This window comes from Heterocephalus glaber, unplaced genomic scaffold, assembly GCF_053883595.1.
Source record: "Heterocephalus glaber isolate CG9 unplaced genomic scaffold, H.glaber_assembly_v1.0 deba00001497, whole genome shotgun sequence".
Classification (NCBI taxonomy): Eukaryota; Metazoa; Chordata; class Mammalia; order Rodentia; family Bathyergidae; genus Heterocephalus; species Heterocephalus glaber.
Window position 1 is genome coordinate 4,981,954 of NW_028258320.1, and position 14,944 is coordinate 4,996,897.

At 52.2% G+C, this 14,944-nt stretch overlaps 1 protein-coding gene across 24 annotated transcripts in view; it reads right to left on the reverse strand.

Annotated features, from left to right (window-relative positions):
- The window catches only part of Trerf1 (transcriptional regulating factor 1), a 187,594-nt gene that overhangs the window by 30,497 nt on the left and 142,153 nt on the right, over positions 1–14,944 (reverse strand). For 18 of the 24 annotated variants that reach the window (XM_087184556.1, XM_087184554.1, XM_087184559.1 and 15 more), the window contains 5 exons: positions 7,441–9,109; positions 6,026–6,072; positions 4,841–4,991; positions 3,231–3,545; positions 977–1,352 (listed from right to left, as the gene is read on the reverse strand). In XM_087184556.1, coding sequence (XP_087040682.1) covers positions 977–1,352; positions 3,231–3,545; positions 4,841–4,991; positions 6,026–6,072; positions 7,441–8,853 — 2,302 coding nt within the window. In that variant the 5' untranslated portion in view covers positions 8,854–9,109. The remainder of the gene's footprint in view (positions 1–976; positions 1,353–3,230; positions 3,546–4,840; positions 4,992–6,025; positions 6,073–7,440; positions 9,110–14,944) is intronic. The other 6 variants (XM_087184563.1, XM_004846572.4, XM_087184566.1 and 3 more) reach the window with 4 other exon arrangements.

The window sequence follows — 14,944 nt, forward strand, 5'->3', positions numbered from 1 at the left end:
CTGGTGCTAAATAGCTTAGGGCACCCATTTCTCACACAGGGTGAGAAGCCAGTTGCCTCATGCTGGCCTGCCATGCTATATGGTTTCTATGCAGAAAGAGATCCTGGATATAGGTTCCTCATGATATTTATTTTTTATTTATTTTAAGATGGGGTCAGCCAGGTGTGGTGGTGTACATCTGTAATCCCAGCACTTGGGAGGGTGAGGCAGGAGGATCACACGAGTTCAAAGGCAGCCTGCAGCCTGGGCTACATAGTGAGCTCAAGGCCAGCCTGAACTACAGAGCAAGACCCTGTCTCAAACCAAACCAAACCAAAGCAAAACAAAAAAGACGTTTTGTTAAGTTGCTTAGGCTGGCCTTGAACTTGAAATCCTCCTGCCTTAATTTTCCAAGCATGAGCTCAAGCTTGAATTTTTAAAATTTTTATTTTATTTTTGGCAGTGCTGGGGACTGAACCCAGGGACTTTACATTGAGCTCCATCTCCAGCTCTTTTATTTTTATTATTTTAAAGAAAAATTGGAAATAGGGTCTGAATAAGCTGATCACACTCGAGATCCTCCTGCCTCAACCTCCTGAGAGCTGGAAGTACAAGACTTCAGCACCACCAGGCCCAAGTTTCATGCTGGATTTTTAGGAAGCACGCTAAAACGTCAAGGCCTGAATATACCCCGGCATTTCTTTTTTTTTCAGTACCGGGGCTCAAACTCAGGATCTTTTGCTTTCCAGGCAGGCGCCGTGCCACTGAGCTAAATCCCCGGCCCTCTAAATGCATTTCTTGGGAGTGTTACCAACGCATCTTAGATATTTTAGATATCGAGAGCAGGCTCCACCCTGTCCCTGGGATTCCTTAAGGCTGAGAACCAGCTCTGTTTCTGCGCAGCGGTCTGCACCTGCTACCCCTAGATACCCGACGAAAGCCAGCCTGCCGGTGGGTGGCTGGGAACCTCCCACCCCCCCGCGTCCTGGCCACTCACTGAGGCGGCAGAGCAGCACGCGCGGCGTGGGCGTGAGCGGGGTGCGCGGCAGGGCCGGGGGCGCCCCCGGGCCGCCCAGGTGGCCACCCAGGAGCACGCTGCTGAAGAGCCCCGAGCCCTGGCGCGCCGGGCTCAGCATGGGCGGCGGTGTGTAGGGCGGGGGCTCGCGGTCGCGCGCGGGGGCCAGGAGCAGCGGGTCCCCGAGGACGCGTGGCGAGCGCAGCTGGCTCTGGAAGAGCGTGGCGGTGGCACCCACAACGGGCCCTGGGGCGCAGGCGGGCGGCGGCGGGATGAAGAGCGGCTCGGGCCGGGGCCGCGGCTTCCTCCTCTCAGTGGCGCGGGGCTCTTCGGCGCGCGGCGGCCTCCGGGGCGCGTCCTGTGGGGAGAGTGCGGGTTCCACGGGGCCGCTGTCCCCAGGGTTCGGGTGGGAACAGAGCCGCCCCCCGCCCCGCCCGGGTTTGGGGCGCGGCTTTGGGTTCCTCTACTGTCGCCACACCTGAGTGACAGGAGCCCCGCTGAGGGGACCCGCGCCCTTGGAAAGGCACAGGGATCCTAGTGTGGGCCCGCACCTCTCGGTTGCCTCCCTGTCACCACTTGGTCTGGTGACACCTGCCTCGCGCGTGACAGACACCAAGACACGCAGGGGCGCTGCTGAGGCCACGGGACACTGGGTCAGTGTGCTGCTCAGCCAGGGGCCTCGCGGGGGTCGACGGGAAGGGCGGCCACGTGACAGCACACATACCCACGTGACGCCCACCTGAGGCCCGCAGCTCAGGGCCCTTGTGGTGGAGAGAGAGGCAGAGGTGGGAGAGGCCGAAGTGGGGAAGAGAGGCTGAAGTGGGAGAGGCCGAGGTGGGGAAGAGAGGCCGAGGTGGGGGAGAAGCCGAGGTGGGGGAAGGAGGCAATGCCCTGTAGGGTGCAGCCCTTAAAGTTAAGCTGCTCCAGGTCCCTGATGGCCATCCAGGCACAGGTGCCTCACAGGATCCTGTGTCCTGCAAACTTGACTGCTAAGCCCAGGGGCCACAGCCCCTCTGGGCTCTCCCTCCTGTGCCCTTGAGTCCTGTTCCTCCAGCTCCTCACAAGATTGCCTGATCCTGCTGGTGAGGCTGTGAGCTACCTGGGCAGACAGCACTCCGAATGTCCACGGGACAGGTGCCATCATAGGGTCTCCCCAGGGGGCAGCTAGACTCTGGGGCCGGGCCAGGAGTCGAGCCCTTTACAGCTCCCACCACAGAGGAGTCCAGGCCTCAGGGAAAGGGAGGAAAGGGAGGCTGGAGGGGGGAGCATCTCAGCTGTCTTCGTCCCACCTGGCTAGGGGCACAGCTGAGGCTAGAATTCAAGGGTTCTTTCTAGATCCTCTCCTCTCTCTTTCCTCTGCTCTCATCTTTCTCTTACCACCCTGAGTGTCTGGGGCGGGGTGTGTGCTGCCTGGGCTGTGGCCCTGCATGACTAGGAACTCTGATTGAGAGTTCTCCCGGGGCAGACACTGTTCCTCCTAGGACATCAGGCGCCACCCTGGGCCGAGGGGGACCTGGGCATGTGGGCTCCTCTCTGTCTGTCACTGGTCTCCTGCCAGCTCGTGAGACTCTTCCTCTCCAGGTTCCCATCAGTCTCTCCTTTTCTGAGTCCTTGATAGCAACAGGAACCAAAATGGTTCTTCCTGACTTTTCTGGTTCTCTTAATCATCCTCCCTGGCCTCTTCTGGCCCACACTTTCCCTTACGCCGCCTCTTCTCTAAGGACAAACAAGATCGAAACGGGAGGCTGTGGGGTGGGATGAGTCTGATACAGCCCACCATGCAGGCACAGGTTCCCCGGGGAAGGGCAGAGTGGGGTGAGATGGGCAGTCAGGCAAGGAAGAAGAATTTAACAATGAGTGATAAACATCACTTTGCCGGGGTGACCTGTTTGATGGCCATGTTTGAAGGGGCCTGGAGGTCCTAGGGAACCCTGGGCAATGGCTGTTCATGTCCGGAGCAGAAGTACTTCCGCATCTGAATCACTGGTATGGCTGAATCAGTGACAGCTGGCTGAGCCATCCTCTGTCCTAACCTGGGGACACCACGAGGTGTCCAGAATCCAAGCCAAGCCATCAGCCTGCAAGAGTAACCAGAATGCAGCAGGCAGTGGACAGGTGGCCAAGGGGGCTGGGCCATGGCTGAGCTCTGGCCAGTGACCCTGGAAGAACTGTCCCTATCTCTGAGAAAGCAAAGGGATGTCCCCGCCCCAGGCAGGGGGGCAGAGCAGCGACTCACAGCGGGAGCGCGGGGGGCAGCCCCTTGGGGAGAGTGTGGGGGAGAGAGGGTCATCCTCACGAGCACAGGCATCTCGTCATCCGATGCAGAGCTGGCCGGCTTGTCTCTGGCGGAGGGGGCGGCAGCGATGCTGTTGGCGAACCCCTGAGAGCTGGGCTTGGGCGGGAGAAGCTTGACAGGGACAGACACGGGCATGACCATAGGTGTGAGGCTTTCTGCCTCGGGAGGGAGCTGCGGCGGAGGCGGAGGTGGAGGCGGCAGTGGCTGCTGGGGCTGAGGCTGGGGCTGAGGCGGCGGGGCCTTCTCTCCTTCCTCCTACACAGACAATGAAAGCTTTGACCCTGGGCTGAGCGCAGCTCTCCCGAGGGGAATGCATTTCGCTTTTCCTGAAAGGTTGCAGGACATCAGGCGTGGGTGACAGAGAACCACTGCCGGTGACATCCTTCCTGTAACCTGGGTCCCCATCCTGAGTGGTGCTGATGGGTTGTAGACAAGGCCATGCGTTCTGTTTCCTCATGGACGCATCTTGACCATGTATCACTTACATATTGAAATATTTTTAAAATTTGGAGTTGTCATTGTTTCGAAAGAAAAGGACATGGACTTATAGTCTGTCAAGATAAAGTGTGTGATCTTATGTAGGACCTTCTAATTCTGTGGGCCTCAGTTCACACATGCATCGAATGGAATTAGGCATTCCATTCTAATTTTTTTTTCTGGTACTGGGATTGAACCCAGGGCTTTTGCACTGAGCTACATCCCCAGCCTTTTTTATTTTTTATTTTGAGTCAGGGTCTCACTAAGTCACTAATTGCCTATCCTAGGCTCCAGTTCGCAATCCTCCTGCCTCAGCCTCTCAGAGTGCTGACATTATAAGTGTGCACTACTATGCCTGGTTTCCATCCTCAATTTTATCCAGGTTAAGAAACCACACTGAAAATGCAAATCATATTTTGTTTGTTTGTTTGTTTGAAATGAAGACAAAGCTCTTTGATCTGGCATGGCCAGGAGATGGAGAGATCCAGGTAATCCAAGATTTTGGTGGACAGAGTTAATCCCTTAGATTTAGATTAGGATCAACAATGTGCAAGGAATTCTGAGAATTTTAATCTAACTCAAAAACTCATGGACAGTTTGCTACCTGGACAGCTGCCCTGGATAATCCAGAGTGATTAAGGGACGCTGGATGTTGCAGCTGAACACCATCACAATAGTGAGCAGAGGGTTCTGGCCGAGAGCCTGTCGGTTACTTGTGCTTTCCTTGGTCACCAACTGCTGACCTTGAAGGCTCAAGGACCATGGCTGGGGGAGGGGGGTTTCAAGCAACACAAGTTAAAAAGGGTACTGCATTTACATGTTTTCTTTGGCTGTCTTCTCCAGGAGGAAGACTGGGATTCCCTAAAAGGATTTCTAGCACCCATTTTTGGCCCTTGTCCACAAGGCCAGGGAAGAGGGGGCTTCAGGCCTGGCTTCTCCCAGTGTCCTAGTATAGGCTTTTCAGTCTCACATTCCTCTGTGTCACCCGTGTCTGATGGCGGCAAAGCAAAGCAAGCAGCACATGGCCTGGGAAGGACGGGACGGGACGGGGGTGGGGTGGGGTGCCTGCTAACCTGTTTGAGGCTGGGGGAGGCCCTCATTCCCCCGTGGGACCGCATGTGGCCATTGAGGGCGGGCAGGCTCTTGAACTCCTTCAGGCAGATGGGGCATGTCAGCTTGTTCTTGGCATCGAACTGCTCCCCAAACACTCCTTTGGGTTGGCCACTGTTCAGGGGAGGGCCAGGTGGAGAGGACACTCACAGTGAGAAGGGGGAATAGTCATCCCAGACCAAACACCCCGAGGAACACATTTCATGCATTCAGTGCCCCACTCTGTGGCCCATAGAAGTCCCACAAGAGTTGCCCAACAAACACATTCTCCTTCCCTCCAGGCCTTTAGGAACCGGGGTTCTCCCCGCTGTGGCTCACTGCCCTTCTGGGGTCAGCTGGAGCACAGCTCCCTGGGAGGTGTTGCTGAGTGACAAGTGTGTCTGATGTCCCTTGGGGCAGCCCCTGGATTGCGTGTTTCAGCAGTTCAGGTTCTGCCTACATCTTTAATTATTTGCCATGCTCATGCATGAGAAAGCAGGTCAACTGTGCACTGCTGCACGCAACAGGAGGCATTCAATAAATCCTTACTAACCAAAGGAATGGACAGTGGACAGAACGTGGGCTTTGAAGTCAATCCTCACACTGCTGTTTAAACTCTCTGAGCCTGTTTCCTCCCTTCTCTTTTCCCTCACTCCCACTTTCTTTCATAGTGGGGATTGAACCCAAGGCTTTCGCACTGAGCTGCCTCCTAGCCTTTTTTTTTTTTTTGAGACTGGACTTTTCCCCAAGCCACCAAGTTGCTGAAACTGGGCTTGAATTTGTGATCCTCTTGCCTCAGCCTCCTAGAGTGCTGGGATTACAGGTGTGTGCCACCATGCCCAGCTTTGAGTCTCATTTTTTTCTTTTATAAAATGATAATAATGATGGCTAACAATTATTGAGTGCTTACATTTTGTTTTTGATTTTTTTTTAGGTGCTGGGGATGGAACCCAGAGCCTCACACATACCTGGCAAGCGCTCTACCCTCGAGTGTCGCCTAGGGCCAGGCACACAGTGCTCCTACCACCCTCTCAGTGCCCAAATACAGCACTGTTACTATTACCCCTGCACACTTGGAGAAGCTGACTTTGCAATAGAAATGAACAATGAGAAACAACCCAGGAAAACCCCTAGTCTCCCCAATCCCACCAAGTGGCCCCTTGTCCTACCTTGACTCAGGGGACCCTGGCTGGGCTCTCCCATCAGGTAGGTGCATCTAGTGTTGAGCCACGCCGGACACCAAAGGGAAGAAGAAAGAGAAAGAGAAAGTTTCTGAGGGAGGGTTTCAGGCGGTGAGAAGAGCAGGGCTCCGGGCCCAGTGCCCCTGCTGGTGCGCACTGTGGCCCTGCTCTGCTGCACCCGGCTGCTTTCACCTCCCTGCCCCTGAGGAGGGACGACCACACCTCTCCCAGAGCTGTGCCAGGCACAGGCCCACAGGAAAGGGCTCCCACCTCTCCTTCTTGTTCTCCGGGCACACCCACCCTGCACAACAGGCTCTGTCCCCACACAGGACACGGAGAGGAAAGCTAGGTGACACAACATCCCTCCAGCTCATTCATATATTCACAAAGGCTCTCTCACATCTGTGCCCGGGACACAAGCAGGCCAAGGGGAAATTCTCCTGCAGCCCTGAACTCCATTAGTGGCTTCTCTACCATCTACTTCGAGTTTCAGGTCCCCCCTGCCCGAGGCCCCGTTGTCACCTGAGCATGGTACCTGACCATGCCAAGGCACGAATGGTACCCAGCACAGACTTTAGTAGGCTTGTCTGTGGCCACTTTGGGGGAACCAATCAAGGGTTAATAACCATGGACCACAGGGTCAATGTGGCTGTCAGCCATGTTTTGTTTGGCTGGATTGATTTTAAACATCTTGAATGAGATGGGTCCCTGTTCTCTTGTCCACAGTCCCCACCACTCCCTCCTGTCTCGTACCAGACCCTTCTAATCCACTTTGCAACCTAGGTTCTGCAGCACTATCCCTTTTGTGGTATGCACAATGCACATTGGCCTATTAAAGGCCTACAGGGTCCACATTAAGAATCTCCAGATCTATGCAGAACCTGCTGCCTCTCAGCAATATCATTAATATTTTGCAGAACTGCTGTTCAGGGCAATATGCTTTGAGAGATGCTGTCATAACAGTCCTGAAGGGAGACCCATTTCCAGGAAATACACTGAGGATAACAGATCCAACAGGCAGGGGGTGTGAGAAACCCACCTAACTGTGGGGTTCCCTGGTATCTGACTCAAGATCTGGATCATCACGTGACTCACTTTGGGACACTCTTTGACCATCTCCTTCCTGAGATCATAAGCTCCTTGGGCAAAGGACTGAATCAAAGTTGATTCTGGGGCTGGGGATTTAGCTCAGTGGTTCCCCCGCCTACCTTGCAAGTGCAAGGACCCGAGTTTGATCCCCGGTACCAAAAAAAAAAAAAAAGTTGATTCTGACTTCCAGGTACCTGGCACAGTATCTGGCACCGGTAGCTTAGCATTGTGAGTGTATGAAGGAGGTTGGGGGAAGGATTAGGATTGGCCCTGCCATACCATGAGACTGGGGAGAAACACCACAGGGAGAATACCTGAGGCCAGATGGCACTGGGAGACGGCTGTGGATGCTGAGGGTCCGTGTTGTTGAGATGGATCCCACTCGTGGGGGACAGGAGAGGGCGGTGGGGGAGGGCACTGCCTACCCGGGTCAGGTCCGAGTTGGCCGAGTCTCCCATTCCGGTATCAGGAGGTGCCAGGTCCCCGTGGGAGCTCAGCAGGGCCGGGGCCTGCCTGTCGCTGGAGTAAGTCTTCAGCTGACTGTCTTCACGCGGCTGGTGCTGGGCCAGGTGGCTCTGCTGGTAGAGGGGATGGCTGTAGGGCTGTTGGGGCTCCTGGTAGTAGTAGGGGGCCATGGAGCCCAGCTGAATCAGCTGGACTGCGTGTGCCTGCTCCGGGGTGTACTGGTAGGGGTCCCTGTGATAAGATGGGGGCTGCAGGTGCACCGATGGCTGCTGCTGCTCTTGCAAGTGTTGCATCATAGGCTGGGGCTGATAATACTGAGGTATCTGCATTGGACCTTGCCGCGGCAGCTGCTGAGGCTGAGGCTGAGGCGGGCGGGTGAGCTGCTGCGGAGGCTGCGGCTGCATTTCCTGCATGGAGAGACGCTGCTGTCCCGCTTGCTGCTGTGGCTGCTGTGGATAATACTGGTGCTGCATCTGTGGCACGGGCTGGGACAGCACCGAGGGGCCCTGCAGCGGCTGTCCTCCCTGCATCGGCATCTGGCCCAGGGGCTGCTGGTAGTCATAATACAGGTGCCCTTGGGCAGGGTGCTGCCCGACCTGCAGGGCCGGCTTGGACAGCTCACCTGTGAAACCAGGGTGAGGCTGCTGGGGCACCTGCTGGTAGCGGGAGGGCAGAGCAGCTGCTGGGGGCTCCATGGGCTTCTGAGACAGCAGCTGGCGGAGGGCACTGTCAGGGGCTCCATCCATCACTGCCGACTGGGTGTGCAGCACCTGGGCCATGTTGTTGACCTGGATTCGCAGGTTTTGGTTGGCAAACACCTGGGTGAAGGAGTCCAGCTTGTGTAACACGCCGCTGGTGAGCTTCTGGGTCCGGATCTCACTGGCCTGGGAGTAGGTGTACTGATAGCCATCAGCTGGCTCCACCTGGGCCGGCGCCCCCCACATCATGTTGGAGTTGGTCAGGTTGCCACGGAGCTGGACATGGTTACCAGGTCCTGCGTGGCCTCCCCATCCTCCCTGTCTCGAGGTATCTATTTGGCCAAGGTTTTTGGAGCTAACAGGCAAGCTCAGACCATCCCGAGTATCTTGAGGAAAGTGGGGGGAGATGGGCGAAGCTTGAGGGGCATCCATTCCACCCGCTGCGACTGAATTCCCATAGTTGTGGTTCAGCCCACCGTGGACACCAAGGGGTGGCTGTTGGTAGAAAAGGTTCTCACCACCGTGGGTCACATGGTTGCTCTTGTACAACTGCTGATCCCCCATGGTGCCTGACTTGGTTGTCAATGTCCAGCCACAAAACCATAAAACAAAGTAAATGAAGAAAAGCCAAAGACTGAAACCCTGAGAAGCTGAGAGGAGATGTCCACACTACTCCACGGCTGACATGTGCGTGAGGGTGGCCGGGGCTGGGGGTTCCTGCTGGCCTGGACCACGCATGTGCAGAGCGGGGGGTTTTACATCCTCACCCACGCTGAGGTCCAGACCAAATGCCACCACAGTGAGAAGAGGCTGCACACACCTGCAAGACAAGATGCAAAGTGCGAGACACGGTTTACATTGATGCTTTCTGATGAGTGGCTGTACCTATAACGACCCATTATAGAGAGGAATATAAAGCAGTGTTGTACACTCCACAGCCTTTATGAGTCTGCAGATCTGGATTCTCCCACAAGGTGTGGACTCTTTTACTCTCAAGCCTTTGTCCAGCCCAGTAGCTCATTAGCTCATGGATTTATTATTTTCCTCTTTGCTCATTGATTGATTCATCTATTCTTCTGGGACCCCCGCTACTGAACATCCAGCACCATTCTAGGACCCGGAGTATTGTGAAGAAACTGATGATAGGCCATTTACCTGATACCTACTAGGTACCTGCTAAGTGTAAGGCAGAATGCTAGGAAATGATCGAGACATGGGCACCTGGCTGGAGCCCCTTGAGGAGCTTAGAGTTGGCAAAGGTGATGGGTCACATGAAGAAATACAGCATGAAGGGGAAAGATCTGTAGATAATAAAAGTGGTCAGAGTAGGAGAGATGGGAATTCAGAGACTGGAAAGCTCATGCTCAAGTTTTAAGAGAATCGTTTCCAGATCCTCAACTTCTACAGAAACTCTTCTAGAACTGGGGGTTGAAGAGGGGCCAGTTGTCCTTCTACGCCTGCTCTTTCATAAGCAACACCCTCCTTTACACAAAGAATGGAAAGCCCCTCACCAGCCCACCCCAGATCTTAATTGGGGGTCACTGACCCAGAGAGAATCCCCCTTGCCCCTCCCACCACACCACTGGCGACCACACAAGCAGGCACCTGCAAAGTCAAGAGAGAAAGCAGATGAGTGGTAAATCAACCTCTCTCTCTGGAAGATAAACTTGTCATTCTTTTTCTTTTTTAACTAGGAAGAACTAATAGAAAACATTAAAATGTAATTCTTGGTGACAGATCACTATATAGCTCAGAAGGAGATCAAAGAACACAGCGACCCCACTTTAACAAAACTTCTGTTCCATTCCACTGCCTGCCTCACAAGTGCAAGGTCCCAAGTTCAATCACTGGTACCAAAAAACCCCAAAAAACAAAAAAACCCAACAAACTTCCATTTCAATCAAATTCATGTAAATAGTTTTCAGTGTTTATATCTATATAAATGAAAAATAGAAATACAATTGATGCTGATTCTTGTCTCACGCTAGCAATAAATAAGATTTTTTTTTTGGTACTGGGAATCGAACTCGGGTCCTTGCGCTTGCGTAGCAGGCGGCGAAACCACTGAGCTAAATCCCCAGCCCATAAATAAGATTCTTACATGGATAAGTAAACAAATTGCAGACATACTCAAGCACCAGCAATATTTTATTCCTAACCCTGGGTGGTGACTGCACAGGCACCTGGACTCTGTGATAATTCAAGCTGTTCACCATGACCTGGTCAGGTACGAGTGAGCATGTTGTATATCTATAAAAAGTTTATTTAAAAAGTCATCCAGTACGACCATCTCATTAAGAGATGCATTTTCAATATGTTTACTTTTTATGTTTATTAATTACTTATCCAAATTAAGCATACATTTGTGATTTTCCGATAATTGTGTTCTGTTCATAATTATAATAACTCTAAGTTGAACAAAATTTTAATACGCAGAGCTTTATGATTCAAGAAAATTAAAAAAGTGTCAATCTTTTTTTTTTTTTTGGTCCTGGGGATCGAACTTGGGTCCTTGCGCTTGCGCAGCAAGCGGCAAAACCACTGAGCTAAATCTCTGGCCCTAAAAGTTTCAATCTTATATAAAGTTGTTGTAGAGAAACATGGTAAGGACACAAATGAAAGAGTTCTAAGCATAAGCATATATTACATATATTACATTAGGATAAAATTCTAAGGGGAAAGCCAAATGGAAATAAAATTTCCAGGAGGAAAAAGAACAGACTATTAAAGAAGAGCGAATTCATGCATTTTTAAAATGAGGGACAGTGGGCATCAAATTGCTATGGTGTTGAGATTCCACTGGATAGATTTTTAAACAGTGATCCAATAGTATACTTAAAAATATTGCTGTGTGTTGCAGCACACGCCTGTCATCCCAGCACTCAGGAGGCTGAGGCAGGAGGATCGCTGCAAGTTCCAGCCTGGATTATATAATGAGGCTATTTATTGTTTTTAATCAATGTTTAGGATAGACTGGAAATCACATTTACTGCAAACATATGAAAACAAACATAGATTTAAACTTAAAAATGGGTGAAGGGAGAAAGAGTTTTATAAAATTCTTTCAGCAAAGACATTAAGCAGAACAGTCTGGAGATCCCTGGAGTCGCGCCCTCCACCTGCAAGGTGAGCTGGGGCTCTGTCTCTTTCCTGCAGGAGAAAGAGGCGGGAGGTTGTGAGGCAGCTTCTGGTCTGGGGGATGTAGGGCAACTGGAAGGCAGCAGGAAGCGGAAGCAGAGGCTGTCCACAGACACCAGAGAGGACCCTGGACATGAAGTGAACTTGAGCAATGGACGTTACTGCAGACTTCAGAGGAGAGGCCAGGGTGTGGGGCTTCAAAAGCAGGGAGACCAAGTCCCCTCGCTGCTCCCAAGGTGGCTCGTGTCACCAGATCCAGTCCACACTCCCAAAGGCTTCAAGTGCCCTTGAAACCTGAGAATCAGCACAACTGTGCTGCACTCAGGGAAGACACAGATGAGACCTGAACGCAGATGCCAGTGAGCAGGGAGAGGGGGAATGAGAAACATCCCAGACAGAAGTGACCGTCTTTCCTGGTAATGCTCTCTCCTCCGGGCTTGTGACGCAGTCCCAGGAAATTCCCCCTCTGCGGCCTCCCCCACCCCCACTCCCCCCAGTGACTCCCTCAGCTTTGATGGTCAGAGCCTCTGTGTTCAAGGCTGCTGAGTATCATCTCCCCCAAGCCTGAAGCTGTTCCACGGAGCTCCCTCCTGGAACGGGCCACACTTCTTCCCAGCACAGGACCTTTGCACATGCTGTTCTTCCATGTGCAGAGCTCTCCCCCTCCTCACTTCCCCTTCATCTAGCCAAGTACTGAGCATCTTTCAAATCTCAAGTCTATATCAAGTCCCTTTCTCTACTTTCTTATAAAACCATATTCCTTTCCTTTGGACCACTCTTCTCAGTCTGTAATTGGGCAGCCACCAGTGCAGTTATTTGATTAATGAATCAGTCTCTATAATCTATGATTCTATTCCCAGAACCTATTATGACGCCCATTACCTCACAGGCCCTCTAATAAGGATTTGTTAAAGGAAGGACAATATCTGTTGAATAAATGAATCAGTGAGTAAAAATAATGATCAGGTCTCCAAATGAATTGAGAGAGATGGAGAAGGATCCCCAGTAGAGGTGGGTGGATGCTAGTTCTCAGGGAGAGCACCCACAGTGCACCGCAGTTCTCATGGACGAGTGAGACCAAAAGAGGTGGAGGGGACGGGAGCAGCATGAATACAGCCATGGAGTTGGGTGCAGGTGTCCCTGCTGGGCTTGTCAGGGACTCACAGGACGCCTCTGTGAGCCAGGATAAACTGTGTTGGGCCCTAAGGTGATACCCAGCAGCATCTTCCTCTTCCTGTGGGCGTTGGGCTTGGTGATTTCCAAATGCCTTCTTGGCTTAGGTCTGTCTACTTCACCTTCCTTGAAAGCCCTGCAAAGCACCTCTTCCCCCAGGAAGAATGACATCTTGGGACTCACAGGTTTAGAACATTGTGTGATTTCATGGAGGCGAGATCTTTTCATTTCTGTTGATGCATTTGTCTAGTGAAGTCCTCTCAGCTTGCTGGGGAGAAGGAATACTCTCTGTTCTGGGCTCCAGGAACCTTGCTTTATTTGCTGATATTCACAGAATGGGAATGTAGTTTATTTATTAGCACAGATCCAGATGGAACTTAGGTGGGTTCCCAAGTGGGGTTCCTGGGCTGGCAGCATCAGCATCACCTGCCACACCTGCTAGTTCATGGGCCCCACCCAGACCACTGCTCGGGGGCTCTGGTGAGTCTGCCGCACCTCAAGTTGAAGGCCTTAGATCATCTAGTTTGCCCATGTCTTAGTCGCTTCTTCATTGCTGGGACTCAGTACATGACAACAAATTAAAGGAGGTGAAGATCATTTTGGTTCACACTTCAGTCCATAGTTGGCTGGCTCCACGCCAGGACGGCATGGTACAGGTGCTTGGCAGAGGACAGCGGCTCACCTCATGGCAGCCCGGACATGAGGCAGGGGGAGAGGAAGGGAGATTTGCCTTATCAGGCCACACCCACAGTGACCTAACTCTGCCACACAAACCCCACCTCCTAACAGGCCATACCCCATAATCCAATCATATTTCAAAAGCCCCACCTTTGAGCGCATGAGGCTTTGGGGAGACATCCAGATGTAAACCATAACACCCTACAATACAGATGAAGAAACCGAGGCCCAGCAACATGTCTTCCAGGCCTACAACAGTGTCTGGCTCATGGCAGGCAATCAAGGATCATTTGCTCAATGAAGGAGAGAGAAAATTGTTTTCCCACCACAACACAGGAGATAATAGCAAAACCACGTGCTATTTATTTTACATGAAGCGTGTGCATTTTGAATAGATACTATATTCACATGGCTCCAAACTCAAAAGATTGGAGAAGATATACCAAAGGGTGAAAATTATCCCAAATAAATGCTTGGAAATAAAGTTAAAAATTCACAGTGAAACATTTTTAGAAGAGGTGTATATGAGAAGTCTCCCACCTGTCTCAGACCCCAGCCACCCAGCACCCAGCCTGGCACAATCAATCAAGTGTGTCAGTATCCTCCGGGGATGTGTCACACTCCCGCAAGAATAGCTGCCACAGCCCCTTCTGTGGGAATATAGCACACCAGGCCCATAGTCCAGCCTCTTGCCAAAAGGCTACCTGAAACATATCATTTAAAACCGAGAAAGTGCTCTTGGTGGATTAGTCAATCTACAGAATTGCTGTAATACCAACCCAGGATCCACGTCTGTATTTCTCCAATAAGGTCACCGCTGTACTCTATGTGTAATTTCCTATTGGGTAATTGGTATCAGGAGGATTTTCATCCACAAACTAAGGAACAGAACTACTACTTTCACATTTATTCAGTCAATTTCCTCCTCAGAGCGAGGCTCCAGGACTCCACGGTGTGCCCAACCAATAAATGTTCCCTGAACCCAAGGCCTTCGTCTATGCTCCCCACAGCCCGTGACTGCCTTTCCTGTCACACTGACACATACATCACCTGCTTCTGTACCTGTCTCCCCAGGCTGCCCAGTCACCAAGAGGCAGGGACAGCAGGCAACCCATCCTGTGTCCCCGGTCAGTGACTGGGGCCCAGCAAGTGCTCAGTAAACGCTCACTGAACTGAAATAGTGAGCCAAGAAGTGAAACCCAGAGCAGGTTCCACGCCTCTGACACAGACTGGGGACAGGATTCACCGTCCCTTGTGCAGGGCTGAGTGCCCTAAGGCGCCCGATCCACGGAGGGCTGCAGGCAAAGCAAGGCTCCCCAGCAGCTTTCCAGTCGGCACACATACAGACAGGGCAGTTAGTGAACGTTTCCAGCTTTGGGGACTGCATGGTCCCCATCACAACTCTGCCTCTGTAATATGACAGCAGCCTCAGACAGTACATAAATGGCACATGTGGCTGTGGTCCAGTACCACGTCATACACAGACAGTGAGATTTGAATTTTCATATAGCAAGAAAGACTGCTTTTCTTTTAAGAATCCTTCAAATTATTTAAATGGCCAGAACCCTCCATTGCTCACAGGCTGCCCAAGAACAGGTGTGAACCAAACTTGGGCTGGACTTGGCTGGAGCCACACTTTGTTGGCTGTTGCTCTAGGCGAGCATCA